Source organism: Salvia splendens, chromosome 7 (assembly GCF_004379255.2).
Source record: "Salvia splendens isolate huo1 chromosome 7, SspV2, whole genome shotgun sequence".
NCBI lineage: Eukaryota > Viridiplantae > Streptophyta > Magnoliopsida > Lamiales > Lamiaceae > Salvia > Salvia splendens.
This window is the reverse complement of record NC_056038.1, coordinates 10,498,582-10,525,740: the sequence shown is the minus strand read 5'-3', so window position 1 is coordinate 10,525,740 and position 27,159 is coordinate 10,498,582. Positions and strand designations below refer to the sequence as shown.

The following is a 27,159-nucleotide window of genomic DNA, read 5'->3' as shown; positions in this document are numbered from 1 at the left end:
TTCAGCTTATGGAAAAACTGATGGAAATCCATGATGAAAAATGCAAATTAGTGAATGAAGGCACAACACACATCACTCTTACTGTCATTTTACTTCACTCTTGTTCACAAACGCATCACTCTTACTGTCATTTTACTTCACTCTTGTTCACAAAACACATCACTCTTACTCTGATTTTGTGTTTTGTGTTTTGTGAACAAGAGTTAAACAAAATCAGAATAAGAGTGATGTGTTTTGTGAACACGAGTGAAGTAAAATCAGAGTAAGAGTGATGTGTTTTGTGAACAAGAGTGAAGTAAAATGACAGTAAGAGTGATGCGTTTGTGAACAAGAGTGAAGTAAAATGACAGTAAGAGTGATGTGTGTTGTGCCTTCATTCACTAATTTGCATTTTTCATCATGTATTTCCATCAGTTTTTCCATAAGCTGAATCCATTCTGGATCATCTTCTTGATCCTCTTCCATAGCTTGTGTCATGTTTTCAATTGGCTTAGACACAGCTTGGTCCCCTTGATCAACCTCCACACCAACCATCTTTAGTGCATTTATAGCTGCAACTTTGAAGCAATTGATGTCATTGGTATTTGCTGGAGCAACCTTTATATACCTCATCATTTTACTAATTGCATCTGCAGCCTCCCTAATTGAACTTTTAATTTCATCAGACGAAGGAACTTGATCACTTGAAGGGGGGCTTCATCAGGTAAAGTTGCTTCATCAGTTGAAGGGACAGAGGTAGTGACAGTTATTGAATCCTTGTTGGCATATAAAGATTCAATGGAGACAGGATCAATGATACTTTCTATGCTTCCTCTTCCAATGGTGCCTCCATTATCAAATTTCATCTGTCTTCTCTCCTTAAGAATGGATTCTGTCCAGTTACGGACATTTGGGAATCTTCTAACCACCAGTCTTGTTCTGTAGACAACCCTATCTACATAGCATGCCTGCAAAAACAGATCAATAATAAAATGCATTACTAGGACTTCACTCTTATTCTGATTTTACTTCACTCTTGTTTACAAAACACTTCACTCTTATTCTCATTTTACTTCACTCTTGTTCACAAAACACTTCACTCTTATTCTCATTTTACTTCACTCTTGTTCACAAAACACATCACTCTTGTTCACAAAACACATCACTCTTGTTCACAAAACACTTCACTCTTGTTCTGATTTTACTTCACTCTTGTTCACAAAACACTTCACTCTTATTCACATTTTACTTCACTCGCAAAACACATCACTCTTATTCTGATTTCACTCATGTATAAAAAACACATCACTCTAACCATGCATTTACTACTTAACCGTGAAAAACATCACTCTAAATATGATTTTACTTCACTCTAAGCATGTTTTTACTTCACTATAAAGGAGTGGTTAAAATAGAAAACTCACCAAGAGGAAAGTGATTGGTCCAGTGAATGAGGTGGATTTGTTCTTGAGTTTCCAGCTATCATGTGCTGTGATTAGCGTATCCAACACGTAGTTGCACCAATTGTACTGCCTCACATTTGAAATGTTGCCAATATCGTCCAAGATACGGCCAAGACATTTTCCGTTGGCAGTTGGTGAGATCAGAACATTGTCCAACAGAATAAGAAATATTTTCTTAAACCACTCACCACCTTCTAGATCACTATCAAGCTGCTCTTGCAAATCAACTGGGGTTATTGCTTTGTTCTTCTTAGCATTGACAATGGTCTTCATCACATCATTCATTTCATGCTTTTTTTCTCTTTTAATCATCAACTCTCCTCTTGGCAGTCCCAACGTAGCATACACATCTTCCTCAGTGATGTGTAATGGTTGATCATCAACAAGTTTTATTCTGGAGCAGTTGTCATGATTAAAATTTTCAAGTAGTGAAAATGCCATGTCAGCAGGAATACATCGTATCTTCAAATGCACAAGCTGTCCGAAACTCATCTCTTCCAGAGCAGCTTTTTGTTTGGAGTTCATTTTCTCAATGACATCAACCAGAACTTTCACCCCTATCTTTACGACCAATTTAGGTCTTCTGATTTTACATGTAATAGATTTAACACTCTTTGCTTTAGCATGTTTCTTTCTGGCAGGCATTTCTGGTTCATCGATGCATTGTGACCTCCCACGCTTTGAGGCTGGAAGACATACTAGAAAAGTGATCAAATTCATGAATACACACTTAATATAGCTCAAAATTATACATTAATGACTATGCCCAATACATAAATAATTAAATAACTCACTCTCTGGTTTCTGCATATCATGTTTCTTTTTGGACCTTATTTCGGGAGAAGTTGTTGTTCGAATGTCTTGTTGATTTTTTGTCCTTATTTCAGTTGTAGGTGCAACAATTTGTTGCGGTCTATCCTCACGCATCTTAGACCTTTTTTCGGCTGCAGCAGCTTCATGGATATGAGAAAAAAAATCAATATAGCAAAAAATCAAAGACACATCACTCTTGTTCAAAAAACACTTCACTCTTGTTCACAAAACACATCACTCTTATTCTGATTTTACTTCACTCTTGTTCACAAAACACATCACTCTTATTCTGATTTTACTTCACTCTTGTTCAGAAAACACTTCACTCTTGTTCAGAAAACACTTCACTCTTGTTCACAAAACACATCACTCTTATTCTGATTTTACTTCACTCTTGTTCACAAAACACATCACTCTTATTCTGATTTTACTTCACTCTTGTTCACAAAACACTTCACTCTTGTTCACAAAACACATCACCTTATTTAAAAAACACTTCACTCTTTTTCACAAAACACATCACTCTTGTTCAGGAAACATTTCACTCTTGTTCACAAAACACATCACTCTTATTATGATTTCACTTCACTCTTATTTGCAAAACAACTATAAATCTAACCATGTAAACATAATACAGAGGCCATACGATTTTCATAATCACTTAACATCAGTGAAACAACTATAAATATAACCACAGAAACTACGGTTTTCATAATCACAATACACAGAAACTACGGTTTTCATAATCACAATAAATAGTAGGAATGACTCACGGTTCGAACCTGAGTGAATAGAACCGGAACTTCCGGTTGTATTTTTCTTCGCTCGTTGAAAAGCTACAAAAAATATAAATCTAAATCAGATGTAAAATAAAACCTAGAAATGATTGTTAATCAGTAGGAATTTTACTTTTCGAAAAATCCTTTAGATTTGTATCCATTTGTTAGACAAAGTAGATGATGTTGACGACTTGAATGCGGTTTAATCGGCGACGGCGACAGCGAATGCGGTTTAATCGGCGATTTTACGATGCTAAACAGAGAGGAAAAGAGAGACGAAACGCTGTGTGAAAGATGACGCGACGCGGTTTTCAAATCAATTCAATTTACGCACCTAACATGATTTTGGATTTAATTCGATGTTCAATGACAATAATACCCCTGACTTGTTATTATGGAGTAAATTTGTGATTGAGGGAGCTAAAATCTCATTAAATTCGAAAATTAATATTAGCCCTTGATTTTTTTGATCTTGTGGCTATTATTTGTTCTCTAGTTATTTGGTTAAGGGTTGTTTGCCATATATCACTACTCTATATATTATATATATATATATGTGTGTGTGTGTGTGTGTGTGTGTGTGTGTGTGTGTAAAATCCATGCATGAGGAAGTCGCACACACACAGTTGATGTTATAGAGTTCAAGATAGATCTACCATATTAAGAAGAAACTAATTGAAGAGATGGCAACGAGTCCGAGAGGTGGCGGTGCTGCTGGTTCTAGACGGGGAACAAGACCAGGCGTGGTCCGGTCAGTCTATGAAATTATCAAGCCGGAGTCAGAATGGCAGCTAAATGCTGAATCTCATATTCTCAATATTTATCTTCCTGGTGAGTAAGAGAATCAAGTTGTCAATATATACAGCTACATATTACAACGTCTAAAATCGGAGAAAGCTCAAGAATTCACCTTTTGTTTTGCAGGTTTCATGAAGAAGCAGATCAAGGTGAGCATGGAAGGCCGGAACACCATCAGGGTTCGCGGGGAACGCCTTGTAGGTGGCAACAAATGGAGTCGCTTTCTGGAGGACTTTCAAGTCCCGGAAAATGGTCAAATGAATTCGGCTCGTGCCAAGTTCCATGGAGGGATACTTAGCATTACAGTCCCAAGAGAGAGAGTTGGTAAAGAAGGCGCTCTTCCTACGGGAAAGCAATCCTCCCCTCAAAAGGAAAGTACTCCAGATGTTAGAGATGTGAATCTGGAAAACATAGTTTCCCAAACCGAAAAAAAGGAAAGCAGTGGCAGGGATGCACATGATAGAGATGGTGATCAAAGAGGCCGAAGCTTTACTCCAATGATAAATACTGGAAATATAACTTCCAAGAATGATGTGAAAAACGATAGCAGTGAAACCAAAGAAAAGCACGTTGCATCAGAGAGACTGGACAACAAAACAAAAGAGAGGGTACACAAGGAGAGCATGCGAAGTTCTGAATTACCTGAGGCCAAGACAATGAAATTGGAGAAAAACGAAGCCACAGATATCTCTGAAAGACACACAGACAACAGAGAATCATATGGAGCATCAAAAAAACAGAAACACAAGAAGGAGGTGAAAGGGCTCAATCAAGAAAGGCAATTGCTGGTGAATCTGGGGGCGGCTATGCTTGTTATTGTGGCACTCACCGCTTATATCACCTACAACTCCGTATATGCAAAAGATAAAAACTAGATTCTTTATGACTCAGTTTGTATATAACTCAAGATTTTGAGGAACTCAGACAGATAAACGGCACATTGTTTTATGTTACCCACCTATTATACCAAAGAAAAATGGCAAAAGAAATAAAAATCAATTTCCTTATTCAGGTCATACCTCAATCAATATAGATGCACGCTCTTTACACAACCATATCAAAAGGAAACTTACCCTATTAGTGTGCTCTTGGAGATTCCATGGTGTAAGAATAACTGGAGTTTCTGAAAATCAAATACACAAATGCCTGTATCAGGAAGTCTTAACAGCACATGAATCAAAATCTACAAGCATACTCTACCGTTAATGCAGATATGTAAGAAATACATAAACTCCAACAACCATCAAAATCAACAAAGAGGTACTTTTTGCATTATATCTTCAATGAAAAACCATGAAGATCAATAAATTAGAAGGTCAAGACAACAAACACTGCCATGGCCCTATATGTTCATCCATCACTACATTCCTTAATCACACCGTTCACTCCACAGACACATACATCTAATTCCACAATATATTCTTCTTCTGGATCAAGTTAAGACTAGGAAAAATCTATCTAAACACCCTCTAATAAGTATTGTTAACACTGCACAAAAAAGCTAAGCACCAGATGTTTGATTTCGTAATGCAAACATCTTCCACATTCAACTGTCATTAAATGAATCCGGAAAGTTACCAATATTGATAAATCAATTAGAAAACTAGATTCTCGATAACTCCTAATGAACTTATATGGAGTGAAAGGCGGAATCACCAAATGCGTTCGATAATGTGGAACGTGGATGCATACAAACCTTCATTTGTCATTCACCAATACAGGTGCAGTTCAACCTATTTGTGAAACGAGGAAGGAAATTCAGTATTAAGATTAACAGACCTGAAGATGGTGAACAATCTGGAGACTTTATAGTACTAAGGCCCCTCTAGCAATAACGAATGTAAATATTTTGTATTCATACTGTCACCTCATTGTACTAAAATGGAGTCAACCTCCTACAGCTAAACAAGATAAATGAGAATTGTGGAAAGAAATTAATAATGTTATTATCAAATCACAACCAAAAGCACTGATAATCTTTCCACATCCAATTCTTTCACCCGAAAGAAACCAGAGAAATAAAAGGAAACAGAAAAACATAAGTATGAAAAAAGGGAATAAAACAATACTACTAAAGAACCACACCAAGCATCAGTGCAGTGGAACTAGCAAAGTGTATCTAAACACAACAAGAACTGTCTTTCTACAATGGAACTTCCTTTGAACATCAGAATAAAGAGATAAAAGAAACTGCATTAGATAGTAATATATTGGAGCACATTGGATGTATATTCTGATAGACATAGCTTCAAAATATAAGTGTTGCTGTTTTTTTCTCAAATTTAAGAAGCATCCAGCCTTATGTGGAAGCAGTAGACAATAATTGAAGGTGTGGTGCAGGTCAAGATCTTAAATCCTGATACGAAAATTAACACCCTTCAGAAATACTAAAACTAGAAACTTCAAACTACAAGACATCATACAGCTCCAAGCAAATTACATTATGGTTTTGACTTTGATGGTGGCATCTTAATATCTTCTGTTTCAAAATCCATAAACTTCTCTGAAGGCATCCTCTTTCTTTTTAAGCGCATTCCTCCTGTATCTTCTGCAAAATAATTGCAATCCCTTGAATGGAAGTGGGGAAGAATAATATTGCAATTGGCTTAGATATACATGATATAAATGAAAAGGCATCAATACTCCATTGCAATGATTACACACAAAAAAAAAAGCAACTGAAGGCGACCTTTAAATTTTCACTCAAATCATTTTTATGAAGTTCTACCGTTTTCTTTTATCAAATTGCATTTTCTACTTGTGAAGAGTCATTCAAAACTGAACAATCCAAATATAAATAAATGTGGTATTAACAAGGAGCACATAACCACAAAGGGTTTTCCATAACTCCAAAGGGTTATTGGCACAAGAACAATTTCCTCAGGCCTCTTCTGCTTGATATTGCTACAGTCTGTTCTGTAATATAGCACTCCCTCAGTCTCATTTCTATTTATGGAAACTTTCTCATCACTTGTTCTCTTTCTCTCTCCTATTTTACTCACTTTTGTGGACAGAGGGAGTATATATAAACATGTCCATCATTACTAACATATCCATTACAAAAGTATTAACATTTGATATAAACACAGAAACATTCATAATGATCTCGATGACAGAACAGAACAAATCATATTCAACTGAATTTACACGGAACCCAAAAGCTTACCTTCAAGGGGACTGGATTCATGATTTGTTAGATGACCATTTTGCCCTGCCTCCTCGGAAAAAGGTGATTCAGTCTCACTGATTTCCCCCTCCTTTGAAGTATTTACAACAAGCCCATCTTCCATCTCTGGAACATCAGGACATGGATCAGGGGGTAAGAAGCGTATTTCTTCCTGCGACATGTCTGAATCACTGAAGGCAGAATCTCCCTCAGCGTTTAAAATATCAATGTCTTCATCTTCGTTGATACCTAAATCTTTCACCTGATAACATATTAATACCTCAGTTAGGAAACAATCAAAAGAAAAACAAAGTGGAAATCAAAGCAATACTCACTTTTTCTGTTTCAGGCACCAAGTCAAACTCATCTTCTCGTTCCACATACTCCTCATTTTCCTCAAGCTCTTTAAAATCAGGAGCAAATGCACTCCAGTTCTCAGTATAATCCTTTGCCCAGATATAAACCAAGCCAGTCAAGGAGACAGAAACAACTACAGGTTTAATAGGATGCCATGTCAGATCTACTAATGCTTCTTTTGGACCCTCAAGAATTTTTACCAGATGCCCAGCCCTGTCCCATATATAGATCTTATGCTCTCCTTTGCTAGCAGAACCTCCAATAACCCACTCCCCATTGCCACTAAAGCATGGTGCTTTCCAGTGCACTCTGGTGATTGAATCCTGAAACTCTCGGAAAAGAGCCAGGGACCTTGAACCTGCAGATTTTAGCTTTTCCTCCTGATCTTGCTCAGCAAGCTCATGGCTTGCTTTATCCAGTGCAGCAAGCCCACTTTTAAGTGGCAAAAGGTTTTCATAGATTCTGATGATTCTATCATTTGAGTTTGTCAGAAGATATTGTCCACTTCTGTCAAATACAATATTCTTTATAACTGCACTGCCTGGGACAGAAACTATAGCACGTATTGCAATGCTTGTACTATCAATTATCAGTATCTCTCCATTGGAATTTCCTACATATACCAAATCGCCATACTTGTTGAAGCATGCAGCAGTAGGTGTAAAGGGAGCAGATCCATCTGAAAATTTATTCCGTAATGGAGGGGTCGCACCATTCCCTGTATCAGATAATGACACAGGAAGCACAATTGTGGTTTCTTTGAGTAAGTCGACGATCATGGGGGCCGATGAAAGAGGACAAGCTAAGCAAGTTGACGGAGTAGATGAACCAGGATGCAAACGAGCTTGCAAAGACGTTTGTTTTAAGACAGTTCGAGCTATTCTCTCTCCTCTGACAACATCCCAAAGAATCAATGTCTTATCTGCAGCTGACACCAGTATGCGGTGGCCATACTTGGACCAACAAACACTTGTTATTGCGGCAACGCATTCCTTATCTTTGAATTCTTTAACAATGACTCTGGTTTCAAAGTCCCATATGATACAACTTCCGTCAGAGCACCCAGCTGGCCAGAACATAGTAAACAAATAGCAGAGTAGGAACGGTTCTAGCTTGCAATTGAGAACATAGGATAACAAATAGATATGAGGAATCCTTAACGTGCTTCACGACCACAAAGGAAAAAAAGAATAAGAAAAATCAGAACAGCCAGGTATTGCTGATTAATTAGGCAAACAGTTACAAGTTTAGTGAGGAGAAGTTTTATTAATGATAAGTAGAATAATTAAGTCTGCCTTTTCTCCATGTCTCACATGGACCAAAAAGTGCGACCAACAACCAAATCAATGCATGTCTTGCCTCATAGGGAACAAGCTATATATTTTGTCGCATCTTATTCTTCAAGAACTAACTACTACGTTTTTTTCCGTATGATATAGGAATAGTACGGGTGGGTCTTCGGTTCAAATCCATAACAGTTTAATCCAGCAATGCATGGGTTATTGCACACTGGTAAGAAAAACAAAATATCTACAGAACATATTCGTTGTGATTTGGATCTTCCCATATTTTCATGGCACAACCATCAACTTCCTATAATGCTACACTCTACACTCCTCTCTATCAAAATCTCCATTTTCAGCCCCAGGTGTCTTTCACAAAAACGTGTCAAGAAGTCTTTTTTTTTTAACTATGAATGAATCACACTAATCTTATGGGCACATTACATGAGGGAACTTGGCACAGTTCATCGGAGAACCTAAGAAAAGGCCTTACATTTAGAAACATAAATTGTGGAAGATATCAAAACATCAAGACCGGGACAGCCAGTCCCGGAAGCATACAAATTACACTCATATGCTGAAATCAAGTCAAAGAGCTCGACTTTCCACAAACAGAATGGATGAGAGAACAAGTCCAAATTCTTGCCAAGCATTCTGTCTCCATTCATGCACCGTCAGAATATAATGCAAGTAAAGTAACGAGCTGCTCAGAAACCCTACTTAGCTACATTGTCCATAGTAAGCATAACAAGAACAAGAAAGAAACAAAACAGAACTGTAATTAAGATATAGAAAATCACAGCAAAATTATACCAGCAAGAAGGTTTCCACGGCGATTAAAGGCGACACATTTCATAACGCCGTGCTCCAAATACTCCTCTATCACTTCAGGGAAGTCACCCTGTAGCGGGTCTGCATGCATCCCGAAAACAAAGTTTGTAAAACAGCAAAAGGGAAGAAAAGGGGCTCGGAGAAGATGAAGTAATCTATACATTAAATTGAACTAGAAGCTGATTACCAATAATGGTAGCGTTCATGGTGCACCAAAAGCTTCAAATTTGCTTCAGAGTTAACCAAATTCACAAATTTCTGAGGCGTACACACAACTTTAACTCGAACCCACTGCAGAAGAGTATAATTAAATCGACGAGAGTGAGCGGCAAAAGGGTTGTGGTGTGGAAATCAGAGTTTGAGTAAAATTTAAGAATTCTGACGTAGATTTAGGGGTTTTTGTTTGTGCTTGAACAAATTTTGAGGAATTAAATAGAGCTGCTCAAACTCAACCAGACGACGGTCGACATAGTTTTAAAAAATAATAGGGAGTCGTTTGGTTAAGAAGATGAGTTAAGCGCATATAAGTTTAAATCTCATCTTCCGAGATGGGCTATGTGCATACCAATCTTATCACAACGTATGTTTGGTTGGGGGTTATGCAGTTACACTACTATGGCGTCTGATGTTTGGTAGGCGAGATTGCAATGTATATAAGCCAATGAATGACATCTTTACCCCTAGGGTTTTTTATGTATTACCAATAATGCTCCGTATATAAATGCCTTTTACTCCCTCTCATCTGCACTTCACAATTGTACACCAAATCGGGGCTTCGTAACACACCGCAGATGTAAGAACGCAGCGACGGCGGAGTTGAATCGAGTCACATAAATCCAACCGATGTTCTTCCTGTTCAAAGTAGGAGATTTAACTGTCCTCATGTATGCATAAATTTAATTTTTATTTGAAATCTTTGCAATACACAACTCATGCCTTGCTTTATCTCTTTCTTGTGTCATATTGCTTAATATCTTCGTTGATATGTGCATAATTACTATGGTTATGACGTGATTTTGTCATATGTTAATTAGGGCTTTCGTATGGTTTTTCTGATATTTTTTTGCTAAAACAAGTTAACTGGTTTTATTTTGGGTTTGCTGAATTCCATTCCCACAATTTCCACAGAAGTCATGTCTCACTCAAAGGGATTCATACCCCATGGTCCTTCTGTTCAACGAACTCCGGGTGAGACTTTTATGATTGTACACCTCATACATAAAAGTTAAATATAGTTTAGATTTGATTTGTAAAATGTATATTTTTGAGGTCTCTCCGTATGTTGTTTATGTGTTACAGTCGAGAGTCAATCTCGGGGGAACAGCTACCGTAACTGCGATAGGTCGCGTCGAAGTTGGTCCGACAGAGAAGAAGAATCGCTTATCGTTGTAATGAAGGAACTGGTCACGATGGGGTGGAAAAATGACAATGGATTTCGTTCTAGGTACCTCAAGAAAATTGAGGATTGGTTGCACAAGGAGTTTCCAACAACTGACTTGCAAGAGACTCCTCACATTCAGTCCAAGATAACAACTTGAAAAAAATTCTACTACTCCTTGTCAAAAATGCTTGAGCGAAGTGGCGTTGGGTTCAATGATCATGGCGATTTCAAAATATCGTGCACGGATGACCAACGGGACCAAATTGTCAAGGTTTGGACATCAATTGTTGTATCCGTTTTAGCATTCATACTCCTGTTTATTTTAACAACTTTCATTGATTATTCTTATTCATGTTACTGGTTGCAGCAAGACACCCATGCCCGTTGTATGCGTAACAAGTCTTGGCCGTATTTAGAGGATTGGAAAGTGATTTTTGGAAAGGATAGGGCCACAGGCGGTAATTCAGAGCATGTTGTGCAGGCAACAAATAACTCCGAGCCCGAGGAGCATGTGGCTGAGTTGGAAGGACTGAGTGATATGAATTTAAGCTTTGAAGATGTTGTTGCTGGTGATCCAGCACAAGAAACATGTGGGACAGAACATGGTGGAGACAATGCTCAAAGCCAAAAAAATTCCCAACCTTCCAAGAGAAGCACCCGCAAACGCAAAGGACGTGATGACGGTGATGGCTTACTCGAGCTGCTTGGAAAGCTTCATGCTGAAACCAACTCTCGCCTGGAGACCCTGTCAAAGCGCATTGGCTACGAAATGGACTTAGGGAAGGCTCGCCAAAATGTTTTCAAGGAACTTGGCAACATACTCGCACTATCTGAAGATCAACGATATGATCTCTGTGATATCATAGGTAAGGATAACTCGAGGCTTGAGATCTTCATGGGTTTACCTGAAGCATCAAAGTCGGGCTACGTGATGCGCATCATCAAGAAAGAAGGCCTTATTTGAATATTGGTGCAACTGTATTTTTTGGTATTACTTGTGATTTGGGTGTCAAGGTTATTATCCTTTTTTATTCAAGGGACTTTTTTTTCCTAAAAAACTATTGAAGGCTTGATCCATCCGTGATGTAATTACGTATTGGTACTCTGATGCTTGCTTTTGTTGACTTAACCCTCTGATGAACTATGCTCTGTATTAGGATCTATTATCTTTTGGCTTGTAAGACTTCGAAAACTTTATTTTGGTATTAGACTCGTTCAACCTGGAATGAGTACTTAATTATAAATCCATGTCCTCTGTTTGGTTGTATGCTTTTTTTATATTGTCTTATGCACTTTGTCAAATTGTACTCTTCCCATTACAATTATTAAATGGACCATACGAGGCATACTGATATATAACAATAATGGTTGGCAATGTTAAGCACAAAGTTAGGAAAGATAAACCATACGATGCATGTTGATATATAACAATAGTAGTTGGCAATGTTAAGCACAAAGTTGGGAAAGATAAACCAACTCATACGCAAATAGGTACTGAACAAACATAATACCACCTACTACATGCACCTGATAAACCATGTTTTACAAAAGGACTTCAGTAGCTACTACATAATATAAGGTCTACCAAGCAAAGCACTTCTAAAATATGTTAATACGATTTACTACATGCACTGGCTATTGCATAACATAAGATAGCAAAACATTCTCCCACCATTTCATGTGCCCATCAAAGCGAGGGCTTCCTTGGCATCCTCCACCACATAATTGGGCTGGATGAATCCTCCGAACTGTAGATGGTGGGAGCCTTAGGTGGAAGCTGTTGTGGCAACGGGTCACGTCTTGGTACAACCAGTTTACCTTCGAGCTTGCCACCCTTACCCACAACGTGGAAGTACTTACCCTTATCAGTTGTAGACTCGCGGTCTGATTGTTGAAGCTCGTCAAACACAAGCTTGTGTTGGGTATAAGTAATATACGCATTGTTGATTGTTTCGTCGGCGGCAAGGCCGTTAACCGACTCATCACTACCAGCATGCTCCTTGCCTTTATTGACTAATGTGTCAGACAACACGATAGCAGTTTTTTCATTCTCAACTTTGACGTCACCATTCGCGAATAGTTGATCGAGTAGCCGGTAAGCGGAATCCCCTTGGTGGTAGTAAGCACCGACCAGGGGGTTTGTCCACAAAATATGTATATGCACACATCAATACTAGTGAACCGAATTGCACTTAGAGCATATAAACAAAATCATACCTTCAACATTGATTCCCAGGAGTCTTGAACCACTATCAGAAGGTTGGATTCGGGGTTCCAGTATGTCCCCTCCGCATGAGTGAGCTCCTTAAATGTTGTGTACCGCTTTTCAAGGAAGTGAAGCCGATCAACGACCTCAAACCATTCGAAAGCAAATCCCAGCTCATACTCGATCGCGACTGCCGCATCTAGAATGAAACGACTAGGGAAGACAGTCCCTTTGAAGGCCTTAGCTCGCTTCAAGCTTAGCAATGTCCCTAACAACAAATTGTCGATCTCCGGCTACCAATTTACTTCGTAGAGGAATGAGCTTTGGCTGGACAGAACAGTAGACACTTGAGATGAATTTTTTCAGAGATGAAATGAAAGGGATAGTGTGTGAAGTTGTTGTTATGGTCTCTATTTGTAATATCAAAAGATCGAATGGCTTCATAATGGCAAAGCGAGTATTGATGTGCCATTACGCATTAATATAGTATAGGCCGACGATGAGGGTGGTTTCTTGTCAAATCCCACCTCTTCGCTCAAGACTTACGTAGAAGAGGAATTAAGTAGTGTTGTTGAGAAGTCACATACTATAACGTTAGCGCAAAATGGAAGATCTGTTATTAAAGTCAAATCTTATTTGGTGGAGGTGAATTAACTGCTTCACTTGTCCCTCTGTAATGAAATAAATTTCATTCACAAAACTCAATGGCCGTTGATTACAAGTTGTTCTATCTCTAGGTTGTTCAAGAATTGGTTTTCTATTTAATTACACATGTATATGTAGGAGTATGCTAACAAAAATCGTAACGACCAAAAATTGGATTTAGACAAATTATGATTTGATAAGAAAATACATGAATTATAACTATTTGATTATATGATAAATTAGAGCAATCTCAGGGTAAATTCATTAGAATTTAATTCATACATTCCTTATTACCTGGTAAAAAAGAAAGAACAATTTAAAATAACATTATTATACCAAATAATATTAAATTGAAGTTATTTCTTTGATATGCCTCGTAGTAGCTGATATTGTGGTTAAATATGGTGTAAAATTAGAAGAGTTCTTATTTTTTTAAACCCAAATCAGTGGAATAATATAGAAGAGATGAATTAATTTAAGTTTGCCAATTCATATTGTTTAACCACACATTAAAATAAATAAAATGATTGACATAGGAAAATGATCAATACAAAAATTGATTTTAATACAAAATCCAGACCAAATCCTGACCATGAGATTTGGCAATATAATGGTCAATAATTAAATAAAAACACGGAGAGTCATTATAAAGTAGTTTTAGGTCATATTATAAAATTTGGGTTTGAGGTCATGTTAAGATCATTTTATGTCATCATTACTATAATGACGTAAAAATAAGCTGATGATTACTTAAAAATGGCCTTTGTATGCTTGGTTCTGCATTTTTGTATTAAGAATGAGCTTTGCATAGATCAAAACCCGATTGACATATACATATATAAATATGATTACATCTTTCTGGAAACACCATCCCCATTTTTTGTTGAAGAGAACTAGTGAGTTGTACCCATAAAAAAACCATGGCTATTATCTCATGGATTAGCTCCATTTTTTCAGCGATTCGAGCACCTATTTGCATATACGAGGCTATATCGTGATATATACCAAAGAAAAAGAATGGGAGAAGAGGAAGGAAGAATAAATACACACTGAACATTGTTCTTCAAAATGACACTTCTTCCTACAAGATCAAAGTCGTGAAATACTAGACCGATATGTTCAAAATATGCAACCAAAGTCTAAACTTCATAGTACAAAATTACAGTAGTAAATAAATTAGTCGATAATTTCAGATATTGATCCATAAAGCTAAACACTACACCAGTAGAGCCTCCCAATCAACATCCCGAGTAAACACAAAATCATCCCCATGACACCGAATATGAGATTCATCCTTAATTCAGCATGACATCGGTCACAAACGCGACATGAAGACATCTTCTCCAACCTTTTTTTTAGCACCTTGCACCTGGGATACAACTTTAACTGCCCGATATGTTTGATTCAAAATGTAATCTAGTATCTCACCACCTTCACTACTATGGTACTCGTTGCACCACAAAAAATCACCCGAGTGTTGTGCGTTTGCCGAACATTTGTAAAAATATCGACCGCAATGTGCCGCAACCTTTCCTGCACATAACAACCTCATCAGGCCGGCGCCACATAGACACTCGGGTGCCAATTCGCAATTTTTAGTTGTTGTTGACATGACCTTGTTGCAAGGGAAAACAAAGAATGAGTAACAAAAATAAGATGCAAATGAAAATATCATGTGGCAGTAGGTAATATGGAATAAAGCAAGAAGACACAGTATATTATTAAGTCTGTAATGTTCCCCACATGAATCCACATGGAATTTGCCAAGTCATCTCGCATCTGAGTCCATTTTGTGGTTGGCTCAACCTGATCCACGAACTCAACCTCATCATGGTCTTCATCGAGGATGCAAATGTTATCACCAACATCAAGTTGTTGCTCAATTGGATCGTTCATCATTTCACCTCGGATGAAATTATGGAGGAGGAGGCAAGCCATGATCAGCCTTATCTGTATCTTAATCATATAGAAACACACACATCGTAAAATACTCCATCGCATTTTTAAAACCGCAAATGCCCGCTCAATTATGTTCCGTGCTTTAGTGTGTGAAGAGCGGTGACTCGAGCGGTGTGCGTTCTGTTGTTCTAGGTCGAGCTACTAACTCCAGTGAATCCACTAGATCACTAGGTCTAGGAATTCAAGGGAATCTAGAAGACTCAGTCGTTGGACACACAAGCTCGTGCTTCAAAGATCCCTCAACCCGTTATACTATAGACTAGTATAGAGAAGCATGGGTCGATCCCACGAAGATGGACACGTAAGAAAGCATCTAAAGACTTTGGTCTAGAAAGCGGCTGCTGCCACGCATATTGGGTTGATGTTAACTACTATTAGACCTAGGCACAAAATCAAACACTAGACCTAGGAACTGTAAACATCACGCTGGCAACGAACATTTAAAAATAACCAACTAACTCCCTAGACTGAGCAAACAACTTCCTACTATAGCCAAACAGAAGGCGAGTAATAGTGGGGACCATATTCCAGAAATAACAAGTACGGACGAAAGGCTGCAACTAACTAACTAAGGATTTAACTAACAGCAACATGTGTCTCATTAGCTGAATCAAACACAAACATGAAAAAACAAATCACGAACACCCAGATTCAAACAGAATGTAAAAATTCGGACGTCGGAAACTTGCGACTAGCCGGAAATAAAATAGATATACATAAACTAGACGGAATGAAATGAAAATACGAAAGCTAGGCATCAACTCCGATCACCCTGTTTCAGATCCAACCTCCGGATGCTTAATCCACTCCGGATCCAAGCTTTCCGAACCCAACAACAAACAAAATCAACTCCATAACTTCAGATTCGAATGATATGCTCTGATCAACACAGAAATCAAACATCCCATTCCGAAGTATCATCAAACTCAAAATAAATGGCATCCATGATCGAAATTAATCAACAACTCAAATACGGAAACAGAAATTTCATAAACAACGGTAATGCAACAGCAACAGGGCCGAGCTTCGAACGGCGAAGCTCGGTGAAATTCACGACAATAAAGTAAAATGAAAGCGATTAAATTGTTTCTTCGCCCTCTGTAAGGACAGTGTTACCCAACTACTAACTAGCAAAATAAACCCGAGAATTCCCCCACAATTTCCCGATGAAACCCAAAAGTATGTAGAAGTGAGCGAGCTAGAGCTGCAATCTGGTCATCAGGCCTCCACCGAGAAGGTCCCCTCTGATTGCATGCTTTCTTCTTTATATAGGTGCGGACATAATCTTCTAGAAGCCTTCGTAGAAATCTCCATTCTACCCTTCAGCTCCTTGATTTCCTCCGTCTAGTAACTTTTCTCCAAATCGCTCACTTATTCGCCAGTTTCCTTGGACCATGCAAATGTCCTTTTCCTTTCCTGGGTCTGGTGAAAATCTTCTACATACCTGGCTTAAAACGTTAGACCCCTCAATTACGAGAATTTTATCCTACAACCCATGCATGAAATTAGCCTTATCAGTGTGCCTTAAGTTAAACAACTCATGTGCATTCTGTGGCCTTTGTGTGCCAACTCCCATTCTTTCAAGTGGTATCAAACACCTTTGTAAGGTGTTAAGAAACCTTCGGAATTAGCATACCCATTGTCACATAAGTAGTAATTTCCTATAATAAAGGCAAATTGACAAAAGTTTATGTTTTTAACCCAAAAAACCAAACTTATTTATAGAAGATAAGATTAATTGATTTAGGGATGGTGTGGTGTGAACCTTTAGGGACCCTCAAAGCCGCTTCTTCTCTAGTGACGGCATCACGAAGAACACGAGAATCACCCGCAGATCCCTCCCATCCATGGAGAAAATACACAAACCTCATATTGCAATCACAGGCTGCGAGGGTGTTAGTTGAGATCTGACCCTTCCGAGTTCGATAGCGGGGCTTGTCAACGTTAAGCACAAGCACGTTGATATAAGTCCCATCCAATGCCCCAAGACATCCCTAGGAGTATCAGCAATACAGACCCACAAAGAATCTATCAGCTTGAACCTAGCTTATATAGAAAAGTGTATTACCTTAAAATGTTTCCAACGAGAGTCAGTGCAGTCATTAGTAATGGGTATTGGGCGCGGCAACAAAACGCTATGCAGTTTCACTGTTGCTCTCAAAACAGAATGAACGTAATGAGATATGGTTTCCCCGGACCTCATAAAGTTATAACCAACTATACGATTTTTCTTGTGGTGGGCTAAAATTCCTAGGAAGATAGCAATTTGCTCCTCCAACAGCACATACCTACCAGGACGCGATCCCCCTATGTCTCTCAGTAGAATACATAGGCATCCGAACGTGTTCCTATCCATTCTTAGATTGACAAAGCAGTCGACATCACTGACTTCAGTGAGTCTGCTTATTTGCTTCACCCGTGTCGGTATCCTATCTAGAATGGAGTAATGTCTAATGAGGCGTCGCATATCTCGTCTTCAAAATCGTCGTCTACGCTTCAAGTAGAAGTACAAAATAACAGTAGATTGCATATGAAAACTATTCATTATGTCTTCTACCATTAGATACAAGGCAGTTGACGCAAAAACGACCGATCCATAACAAAGAATGGCCACACAATCGACGCGTTATCGATTGGCTGCAGCAAAAAAAATTGAAATGAATATTGCACCACAAATCGTGCTCTAAGACCAAAATGAAAGAAAGATCCAGGGCACCCCACTATTGAGCGCAGAAACAAGGGTTGGTCATTTAAACACATATGTTTTACAGTACTAGCAAGCAAGAGCAGGTACCAAAAATGGCTTAATTTAGCCCATCCAAAAAACTTAATCAAACTGAATAATCCCCAGATCCAGTAATATATTTTGATAATTTTGAAGAAAAATTAATGTTGAGTGGGTGATGGAAAGAAGTCGGATTTCTCCTTGCTATGCCGATTCACCTCTTCCGATGGTATGAAACTCGTCGGGAATCAGCCACAGAAATGTTCCTCGACTAAAGCTGAAGTTTTGTTGGAGCTTTTGGAGTGTTTCAAATTTTGTTTGAGTTCAAAGTGGAGACTAGGGCAAATGAGGAAAATGATTAACTTATCCGACACGAAATACGAGGACCGATTTGAATCGATGGGGCTGGTGGGAGATCCATATCGGGCCGAAGATTATACTCACGGGTTCAGCGGGCAGCACCATGTGCAACCAAACAATGAAAAATACATGGATACGAATCCTAATCTCGATGAATCTAGGCAACCAAACGACTCCTAGGTGTACTAAAATCATAGACAAAATACAAAGAGGAATCATGGCATCACATTCTCTTACTCCTATTAGAGCATCTCCAAGGAAGGAAGATATATAGAAAAGGTATATCATATTACCTTCTTAAAAAGTGAAATATACACTTCTAAAAAGTAGTAATATATTCCAAAGGCAAAAGGTACATAGAAAGCTAAATTAATTCTTTTAAATAAAATAATCATACAAAATGCATTAAAAACATAAAGTGTAATACTTTATCAAATACCTTTCCCATTGGATGATAATTTTTCATGAAAAAAAGTAAATATACCTCTTCAAAATGAGAAAATATATAATACCTTCTCAAATACATCTCCCATTGGAGATTGATTTTTCATGAAAAAAAAAGTAAATATAGTAGTTATATTATTTTACCTCTCCATTTACCTCTCCCCTTGGAGATGCTCTTATAAATTCTTTGAATTGCTAATGTCATAAAATTCTAATGTTGTTTTCCCTCTTAATCTGCAACGTTTTGCTTTGTTTAGATCAGAAAAAATGTAAATTAAAAATTTATTTGCACCTGTATAAAAAAGGTAAAATTACATATTTAAAAACGTGAGTTACTATTTGTAACAAAAAAAAAGTGAGTTACTATATTACCTTCTTTAAATAATTATTTTTTTAAAAAAAAATAAATATGATAAATATTTCTTTTAGATTTCATTTACATTTTTCATTGAAAATGCTCTTATATATGAATTTCGAGATATGGGAGCAAGGGTTTGAGAGAATAGAATAGAGTGAGAACGAAATGAGAAATTATCCTTTGAATCATGAAAATCTTTTGTAAATACTCAGCGATCAATTGAGTTCAATAAGGTGAACTTGGGGGTCCACTGAACCTTTTATTTATTTATCTATTTGAAAGACGAAGTTAAAATAAAATAATAAAGGAACTATCTTACGATGAGTTGTCTCTTATAAACCACTATTTTACCATCGCGAGCTTGACGTCCTTCTTAACCCGTCAGAAGTTGGGAGACATGTTCTCATAGTCTTCGTGACTACGAATGGTACCATTTTTCCACAATTTATACTTGCCTTAATCAGTCCGGACTCATCCTGAAGGGCCACCTGTGTGGGGGGAGAAGCCCTTATTGGTGGGACACGTGCCCCCGCCACATGGCGCTCCCTGGCCGTGTGGTGACACTCACTCGCCCCCTGCGAGTGAGCACCGTTTTTGCACTTACTCCAACATTATCATTTTTTCTCTTTTTTGTATTATTTTAATCCTCTAACTCGTCATAAAATCATCTAAAATAGCTCATATGTCACATAATTTTTTTCACAATAAAAAACTATCACTTATTTTATCACAAAAAATTTCCATTTGCATCAATTCAAGTATGGCTAGAGGCAGAGGGCGACGCAGACCAAGCCAATCGCCCCCCAAAACTCCCATAAATGTTTTAATGGGCATGTTGTTCGCCGCCACAGTGGCCGACACTTATCATATGGCGCGGTTACAACAATTGACATGTGGCCATGGTATTGAGCTCCTCAAGTCTCATTTGGGCTTAAAATTTGAACATGGTATCGCCGCCGAAAAAGTAATTTTTTATGTTTTTTTAACTATGATATAAATTATGTAATTTTTAATGTAATTTAAAATTTATAGGATGTTTAATAATGCATTTTCTTTTTTAGGAATTTGTAATGTAGTTTTTAATAAAATTTTATTGTTGAAATGTTGTTTTATTAATTGTCTATTGAATAAAGAATGTGTGTGGTAAAAAGTGGTGTACGGCCCCATAAATTGTTAAGGAAATGGATGGTTAAATGATGATTATTGTGAATGAGACAACGAAGTGCAGTTCTAGTTGGTAAGATGCTTCCCCTCCAAGTAATAAGACGGGGTTTCGAGTCATTACGGGGGTAGATGAGGAACCACTATTGATCCTCATTATTAAAAAGAAAAAAAAAGATGACTACTGTGAATGACCTTAGTAGACATCGAATGAGTGTCATTTGTCACCGTTAAATTAATTTTTTTAATTGAAAAATTGGCTAAAATAAAAATTTTCGCACTTTTTCCATATATAACCCTTTATTACCGTTTTTCTCTCTCAAGTTATAATTTTAAATTTTTAGAATTTTAATTATTTACTAATTTTTAATTTTAGAAATTTGTAACGTGTCATTTTTTGGTTTTGTAATTTTTTTATTATTAATAAAATATTTTTATTTCTTATATTTTTAAATTGAAGAATAGAATAATAACTTAATTACTGAAAAAGATTATTGTAGGCGCTCTTTAACTAAGAAATGAAATATGGGACAATGAATAGTTAAATAAAATTGAGCCCCTTATCGTGGATGCTCTAAATTCTAGTAATATTGTATACTAAATAAAAATCACAGAAGATATCTATATTTTGAATATAAAAGAGTAAAGGCAAAAATTGGTCCTGAACATATGCTCATTTTATAATTTTGGTCTTAAACTTTATTTTTTGAATTTTTTGGTCTTGTACATTTCAAATCGGATCACAATTGGTCCTCCGTTAACAATTCCGTTAATATTTAACGGTCAGCGATTTAAATCACAATTTTGACCAACTTAAACAATTTTTAATTATTTAATCATCAAAATTATTATTTTTAAATAAAATCATAAAATATTTATTTCAATTGCCACTTTCATCTTCTTCCTCCACTTTCATCAATGGCGTACGTGGAATCGATCTTGCAGAAATGCATCTTCTTCCCTCAAATCCGCAAAGGTGAGGAGTTGAATGGGGAGATGGTGTGTTTTGGTGTAAAGCGGGGCAATAAGTGTCCTGACCAGGGGCGGACGCAGGATTTTTTGTTGGTAGGGGCTTTACTATATATATTAGCACTGTCAACGAGAAATAGTCTTATATGTGAACGAAGCAAATTTTAATACATATTAGTAACGATATAAAGATAAAGAGAAATAATAGGAAAAGTAAAAGAGAAAAGGATAACAATTGATGAAAAATTTTCCATAAATACAAATGACAGTGGACATACCACAAAAAAATTAAAAAATTTTGTAAATGGGTAGAGAATTTTTGTGATAAAAATATATAATAAAATACAGAAAAAATGTTTTTGCATAATTAAATTGAAAAGAAAAAAAGGAGAAAAATTAACTTATTGTTTAAAGTCACTATGAAAACGAATTTTGAGTTTGCCTGGATTATTTGCAAAGAAAAAGGAAAAAAAATAGGGTGGAGAATAAATTTTAGAATCTGTTGAATTTATTAATGGAAAATTAAGTTATTAAATTAAAATTCAGTTAACACGCCTAAATGAAAGTAAAAGTATTAAGAAGTTGCTGCAGTGTAATTTAATTCAATAGCCGAAAACACCTCCTAGTAATGAGCGTAACATTTGGACACATTTTACTAGAAAAATATAATAATAATAATAATAATAATAATAATAATAATAATAATAATAATTATAATTTATTAACCTTTTTGAGTCGAGTCATTTTCTTCCTCCACCGAGCTGTAGCCATTGTTATATTTCATCATCTGCATTTTTTTATTTCTTGATTGTTCAGCCCTTTTTTTCTACAATTTTTGATGATTTAGTCTTAAATAACATTATTTAAGTAAGGGTTGAGAGATAAGTTTTAGAATTTTTTAAAATTTTAGTAACAGAAAAAACTAAAAAAATAATTGGGTGAGGGCTTAAGCCCTCCCCTCCTTCAACGTGTGTCCGCCCATGGTCCTGACAGAGTTCTCAACGACGCATATAGTGGGCTTGAGGCGGCCGGATCTCTCCTTGGCGAAACCGTAGATGGTGGCGATGAGCATCATCAAATGAATGGTGGCGACAACCACGAAATCCAAATACTTGAGCCTCGACCTGTTCTGATCGCCCCTTGATGGGGTACGGACTAAACAAGCCCAACAGCAGTGACGGCCCATCAGCCCAAAGCCCAAGGAAGAGTATCAGTTCGGCATTACCAAAGAGTTCGGCCCCAGCCTACAGCTCGGTAAAAGCCGACCAGTCAAGCTCTACTCTCAGATCGGCTAAAGCTGCTCGGCAATAGTTCAGCAGTTCGGTCTCAGTATTCGACCGAACTGGAAGATAGTCAACTCATGCAGGATAGTGGACCAAGTACAGAGATAGTGGACTCATGCAGGATCTCATGCAAGATAGTGGACCCATGCAGGATCTCCATGACCTCCACGACATCCACAACCATCATTAGTGGTGATGCAAGCCACGATCTTAGTTCAATGTATAAATAGAACTTAGATCAGATAGAAAATGGTTAAGTTCTAAAGAAGTTCTCTAGAGATCAAATATCAAATAGCAAGTCTGTATTGTAAGCTGTAGAAAACAGATCAAGCAATACAACTCTGCCCTCTTTTCTTCCCGTGGACGTAGATTTACCTCAGTAAATCGAACCACGTAAATCTCTGTGTCGTGATCTGTATTTTCCAGCATTCATCACCATAAAAAATTCGCCCAACCATCACTGGCGCCGTCTGTGGGAAACAGAGAACCAAATTTGTGATAAAGCGAATTTTTGACCCTTTTTCCACCCCAAAAAAATGCATACCAGATCACACACTACCCGTAATACCGTTCGTGAAAACCATGAGGAAGCTAGTCCAGCCCGCAGGTCCGGAAAACAGCCTCGGGAGACAGCTACTTCCAGTTTTCACGATGAAGGAACAAGCCGCTCAAAAGGTCCACACACCGAGTCTTCCCAGCAGCCTGATTTGAATGAGGCTGTCAAGCTGTTCTTGGCTGAGAAGCAGGATGAGTTCTTAGCCTTCCTGCAAAAGAGCCAACAGCCGAAGACGAAAACGGTGGATTCTCCCTCCTCCTCCAGACATGAAAGTCACTACCGCAGTAGTGCCGTGTCTTCCAGGAAGAAGAATCCTCCACCCCGACATGTTCCTGTTCCTCCTCGGTACCGGAATCACAGGAGATCTCCATCTCCTCCATACCGAAGAGATGTCGGGTTCGCCATGTACGGAGCATTGAAGACTCCGTTCTCGGACGATATCACCCGAACTCCCCTTCCACAGAACTACCGAACTCCGTCGATGACTTATGACGGGTTAGTGGATCCTCATGACTTCCTGGGACGCTATCAGTATAACATAGCGAACCAAGGTCTCAATGAGGTCCATATGTGCAAGCTGTTTCCCGAGCTGCTTATTGGGAACGCAAGAAGGTGGTTCGATAGCCTCCCCCAAGGCAGCATTAGATCTTACCGAGATCTAATGGATGCTTTCCACAGGAGGTTCTTTCAGAAAGCGGAAGCCCGAATCACTTCGGCTCAGCTGCTTTCTACACGTCAAGGTCGCGACGAAAAGATCAGCGACTTTATGACAAGGTTCCACAAGGAATGCCTACAAGTAGATTATCTCAATGATCTACTTGTCATTTCGGCATTCCAAAATGGAATCCTGCCCGGAGCTCTCTACAGAAAGCTCGTGGAATGCAGTCCGCAAACAGCTCAAGAGATGTGGGACATTGCGGACCAGTTTTCTCGTGCCGATGAGGCAGACCGTCGAAAACGGTCTTTAGACAGCTCATCTAGAGAAGACAAAAAGAAGTCCGGTCATAGCGATCAGAGGCATCCTCGCCGAACACCTTCTCCACTAAAGGAGGGATAGCGGTCATCCGAGGTGATCAAAAAAGAGCAAGAGTTTGCAGATTGCGCTTAAAAGTGCCGAGCAATCAGCTCGGCACCATCAAGCGTAGCAATCACAGCAGCCGGAGTCAGAGGCAGGCGAAATGACCGAAGTCACACCGGAGCCGAACTCGATGGTGTACGGCACTGAAGCCGTGATTCCGGTTGAGATCGGCGTACCCAGTCCCCGAACTCTAAATTTCTCCTCAGAAATGAATGATGACGGACTGAGAGCCGAACTAGATCTGGCCGAAGAAAGAAGAGAATTGGCCTGCATAAAAGCAGCCAAGTACAAGGAGCAAGTAGCCCGGTATTATAACCAAAGGGTGAAAAAGCTGCAATTTCAAGTGGGAGATCTCGTCTTGAGAAACAACGAAGTAAGCCGAGCAGAAAAGCTGGGCAAACTCGAACCCACATGGGAAGGTCCATATCGGGTGTCAGAAGTCCTCGGCAAAGGGTCTTACAAATTGACTCACGTGTCAGGAGCACAAGTACCCCGAACATGGTACGTTTCCAACCTCAAAAAGTTCCATTTGTAAGAGACAGTCCGGTCAGTCAGTCTTGTGTCTAGTTCGGTCCTAAGGCTATGTGCGTTTTTGTCTCTATGTGCTTTTTATTTGTCTAGGTGTGTTTTGTCTGTCTATGTGCGTGTCGTCTCTTACAAATGTTGCTGAGGTATCTTGTTCTTCGAAGGCTGATCCCCTTTTTAGAACATATATAAGCCTACGATTGTGAGTCCAAGCTTCTGAAGAAGATACAAGACCACAATTCGGCTTAAAAAACAAGCAGTTCGTCTGAAACGAACTGCAACAATAAGCCAACGATTGTGAGTCCAAGCTTCTAAGGAGGATACAAGACCACAATTCGGCTTAAGAAACAAGCAGTTCGTCTGAAACGAACTGCAACAAATGGATAGTCCGATCCACGCGATAAAACTCGCCGAATTAGGACAAGGGAAAGTCCGATCCAAGCGATAAAACTCGCCAAATTAGGACACAAGCTTAGTCCGGTCAAAGATGTTTATTTCATCAGACCAAAGACGAGTCCGGTCAAAGATGTTTATTTCATCAGACCAAAGACGAGTCCGGTCAAAGATGTTTATTTCATCAGACCAAAGACGAGTCCGGTCAAAGAAGTTTATTTCATAAGACCAAGGACCAAGTCCGGTCAAAGAAGTTTACTTCATAAGACCGAGGACAAGTACGATGAAATTTTTTCGCTAAGCTGTAAATACACAGTGTTAGAAGCGAAAACAAAATTTCATTTTTCAAATCTTGTTCGGCACACAACTCCGCTACCCTACGAGATGGCGTTACGCTATTACAAAGGACTATTCTACTGTCCAGGGTTGCTAAAGTTGAGCCATCTATTCACAAAATCCTCGTGAAGCTGAGTTCGGGCGTTCCAGGCAGCTGCAGAATAAGCAGGTCGACGAGATGCTCTAATCGACCTGCCACCTCTTCTCTGAGCCCGGGAAGCCCTAGCACCTCGGCGGCGAAGAGTCTCTTCACGAAGCATTTGCCGATCTTGCTCACTCATAATCACAGCTCCTCTACGAACTTCAGTCCGTTCTCGTCTTGACGTTTCCGTTGCTCCTGAGTCCGTTCTCGTCTTGACGTTTCCGGCTGTTCCTGAGTTCGTTGCTGACTTGGAGTAGGGTCTTGAGCAAGTGAATCAGGGGTTTGAGCTGGAGTGTGACCATCTGTTGACGGGAAATGCCTAAGGAATCTCTCGATTGAGGGACGCCGGGAAAGAATGATGTCGTACCGAGAAGCCCAGCGCCGCAATGATTTCACGACTTGTTGGCAAGCCGAGCTCTCCAGCGCATTGTTCCTCCGGAGTACATGATATTCCTCCCACAGTTCGTCAACTCGTTCCTGAACTTCAGAGATGGTCATTCCCCCGCGCCTGCAGATGAAATCCTCATACGCAGTCCTCTCAGCGACGGCGATATTCAGCTCGGCCTCCAGATCTTTCTTTTCGGACTCTAAGTCCTTATTGTCGGCCTCCAGCTTCACTGAACGAGCCAAGAGTTCGTCATTCTTCACCTGGTCAGCTATGGCTCTTTTCTCAGCTTCGTCTAAAGCCGAAGAGTACAGCCGCTTCCAGTGAAGTACCTCCAGCTCCTTAAAAGTTCAGAATATAGAGCAGCTATGTCAGTTCGGCATTTCAGATTACGGAGCAGGTAGTAAACCACAACAGGAGTAAAAGAGAGTACGAAAGGCTATACGAAGACACAAGAGCAGAAAGAAGAATTTTTTCATTCATAAGAAAAAAATTTTTCTACACAAGGGCTTCAAGGCCGTTTTACAAGAAGGAAGAAACTAAACTAAGAGAAGGGAGACGAAATCATACTCCGCCAGCTTCGTCTCCGCCTTCTCGGTGAGGTTCAGCTTCCTTCTCCTTGTCTGCTTCAGCTTCAGCCTCGGCCTCCCTGCTCTCCCCAGCCTGCTCGGCGCCACCGTAGCCGATCTGCTGCGCCTCCTGCTCGGCCTGCTCATCGCCGGTCTGCCGCTCATGCTGCTCGGTCTCACCCTCTCCGTGGAAAATTGGAGCGGGTGAAACTGAC

At 38.8% G+C, this 27,159-nt stretch overlaps 4 protein-coding genes across 15 annotated transcripts; 2 read left to right on the top strand and 2 right to left on the bottom strand.

The window, feature by feature from the left end:
• Positions 1 to 367: 367 nt before the first annotated feature.
• On the bottom strand, positions 368 to 3,828 carry LOC121741439. 3 transcript variants are annotated; one of them, XM_042134193.1, is made up of 5 exons: positions 3,691 to 3,828; positions 3,029 to 3,091; positions 2,237 to 2,395; positions 1,404 to 2,140; positions 368 to 947 (listed from the first exon to the last, which is right to left on the bottom strand). In XM_042134193.1, exons 3-5 carry the CDS (start codon positions 2,367 to 2,369, stop codon positions 612 to 614), a joined length of 1,206 nt encoding a protein of 401 aa, XP_041990127.1. In that variant the 5' UTR covers positions 2,370 to 2,395; positions 3,029 to 3,091; positions 3,691 to 3,828; the 3' UTR covers positions 368 to 611. The 3 variants fall into 3 exon arrangements, with proteins under 3 accessions (XP_041990127.1, XP_041990126.1, XP_041990128.1); XM_042134192.1 differs by having other exon boundaries at positions 3,038 to 3,091; XM_042134194.1 differs by having other exon boundaries at positions 1,404 to 2,128; positions 3,038 to 3,091.
• LOC121741441 (inactive protein RESTRICTED TEV MOVEMENT 2-like) lies at positions 3,718 to 4,717 on the top strand. Its single transcript, XM_042134200.1, has 2 exons — positions 3,718 to 3,865; positions 3,959 to 4,717. Exons 1-2 carry the CDS (start codon positions 3,718 to 3,720, stop codon positions 4,705 to 4,707), a joined length of 897 nt encoding a protein of 298 aa, XP_041990134.1. The 3' UTR covers positions 4,708 to 4,717.
• On the bottom strand, positions 4,435 to 10,082 carry LOC121741438 (protein RBL-like). 7 transcript variants are annotated; one of them, XR_006037867.1, is made up of 7 exons: positions 9,657 to 10,074; positions 9,452 to 9,550; positions 7,334 to 8,463; positions 6,999 to 7,260; positions 6,273 to 6,380; positions 4,906 to 4,955; positions 4,435 to 4,522 (listed from the first exon to the last, which is right to left on the bottom strand). XR_006037867.1 is itself a non-coding variant. In XM_042134187.1 (6 exons), exons 1-5 carry the CDS (start codon positions 9,673 to 9,675, stop codon positions 6,274 to 6,276), a joined length of 1,617 nt encoding a protein of 538 aa, XP_041990121.1. In that variant the 5' UTR covers positions 9,676 to 10,074; the 3' UTR covers positions 4,820 to 4,955; position 6,273. The 7 variants fall into 7 exon arrangements, 6 of the variants coding, with proteins under 6 accessions (XP_041990121.1, XP_041990120.1, XP_041990119.1 ...); XM_042134187.1 differs by lacking the exon at positions 4,435 to 4,522 and having other exon boundaries at positions 4,820 to 4,955; XM_042134186.1 differs by lacking the exons at positions 4,435 to 4,522; positions 4,906 to 4,955 and having other exon boundaries at positions 6,006 to 6,380; positions 9,657 to 9,760; positions 10,035 to 10,082.
• A 148-nt stretch (positions 10,083 to 10,230) lies between these two features.
• LOC121741440 lies at positions 10,231 to 12,047 on the top strand. Of its 4 annotated transcripts, XM_042134199.1 has the most exons (4): positions 10,231 to 10,330; positions 10,598 to 10,657; positions 10,769 to 11,121; positions 11,218 to 12,047. In XM_042134199.1, the coding sequence occupies exons 3-4, from the start codon at positions 11,035 to 11,037 to the stop codon at positions 11,812 to 11,814; spliced, it is 684 nt and encodes a 227-aa protein (XP_041990133.1). In that variant the 5' UTR covers positions 10,231 to 10,330; positions 10,598 to 10,657; positions 10,769 to 11,034; the 3' UTR covers positions 11,815 to 12,047. The 4 variants fall into 4 exon arrangements, with proteins under 4 accessions (XP_041990133.1, XP_041990129.1, XP_041990131.1 ...); XM_042134195.1 differs by having other exon boundaries at positions 10,598 to 11,121; XM_042134197.1 differs by having other exon boundaries at positions 10,238 to 10,657.
• The last annotated feature ends 15,112 nt before the right edge of the window (positions 12,048 to 27,159 follow it).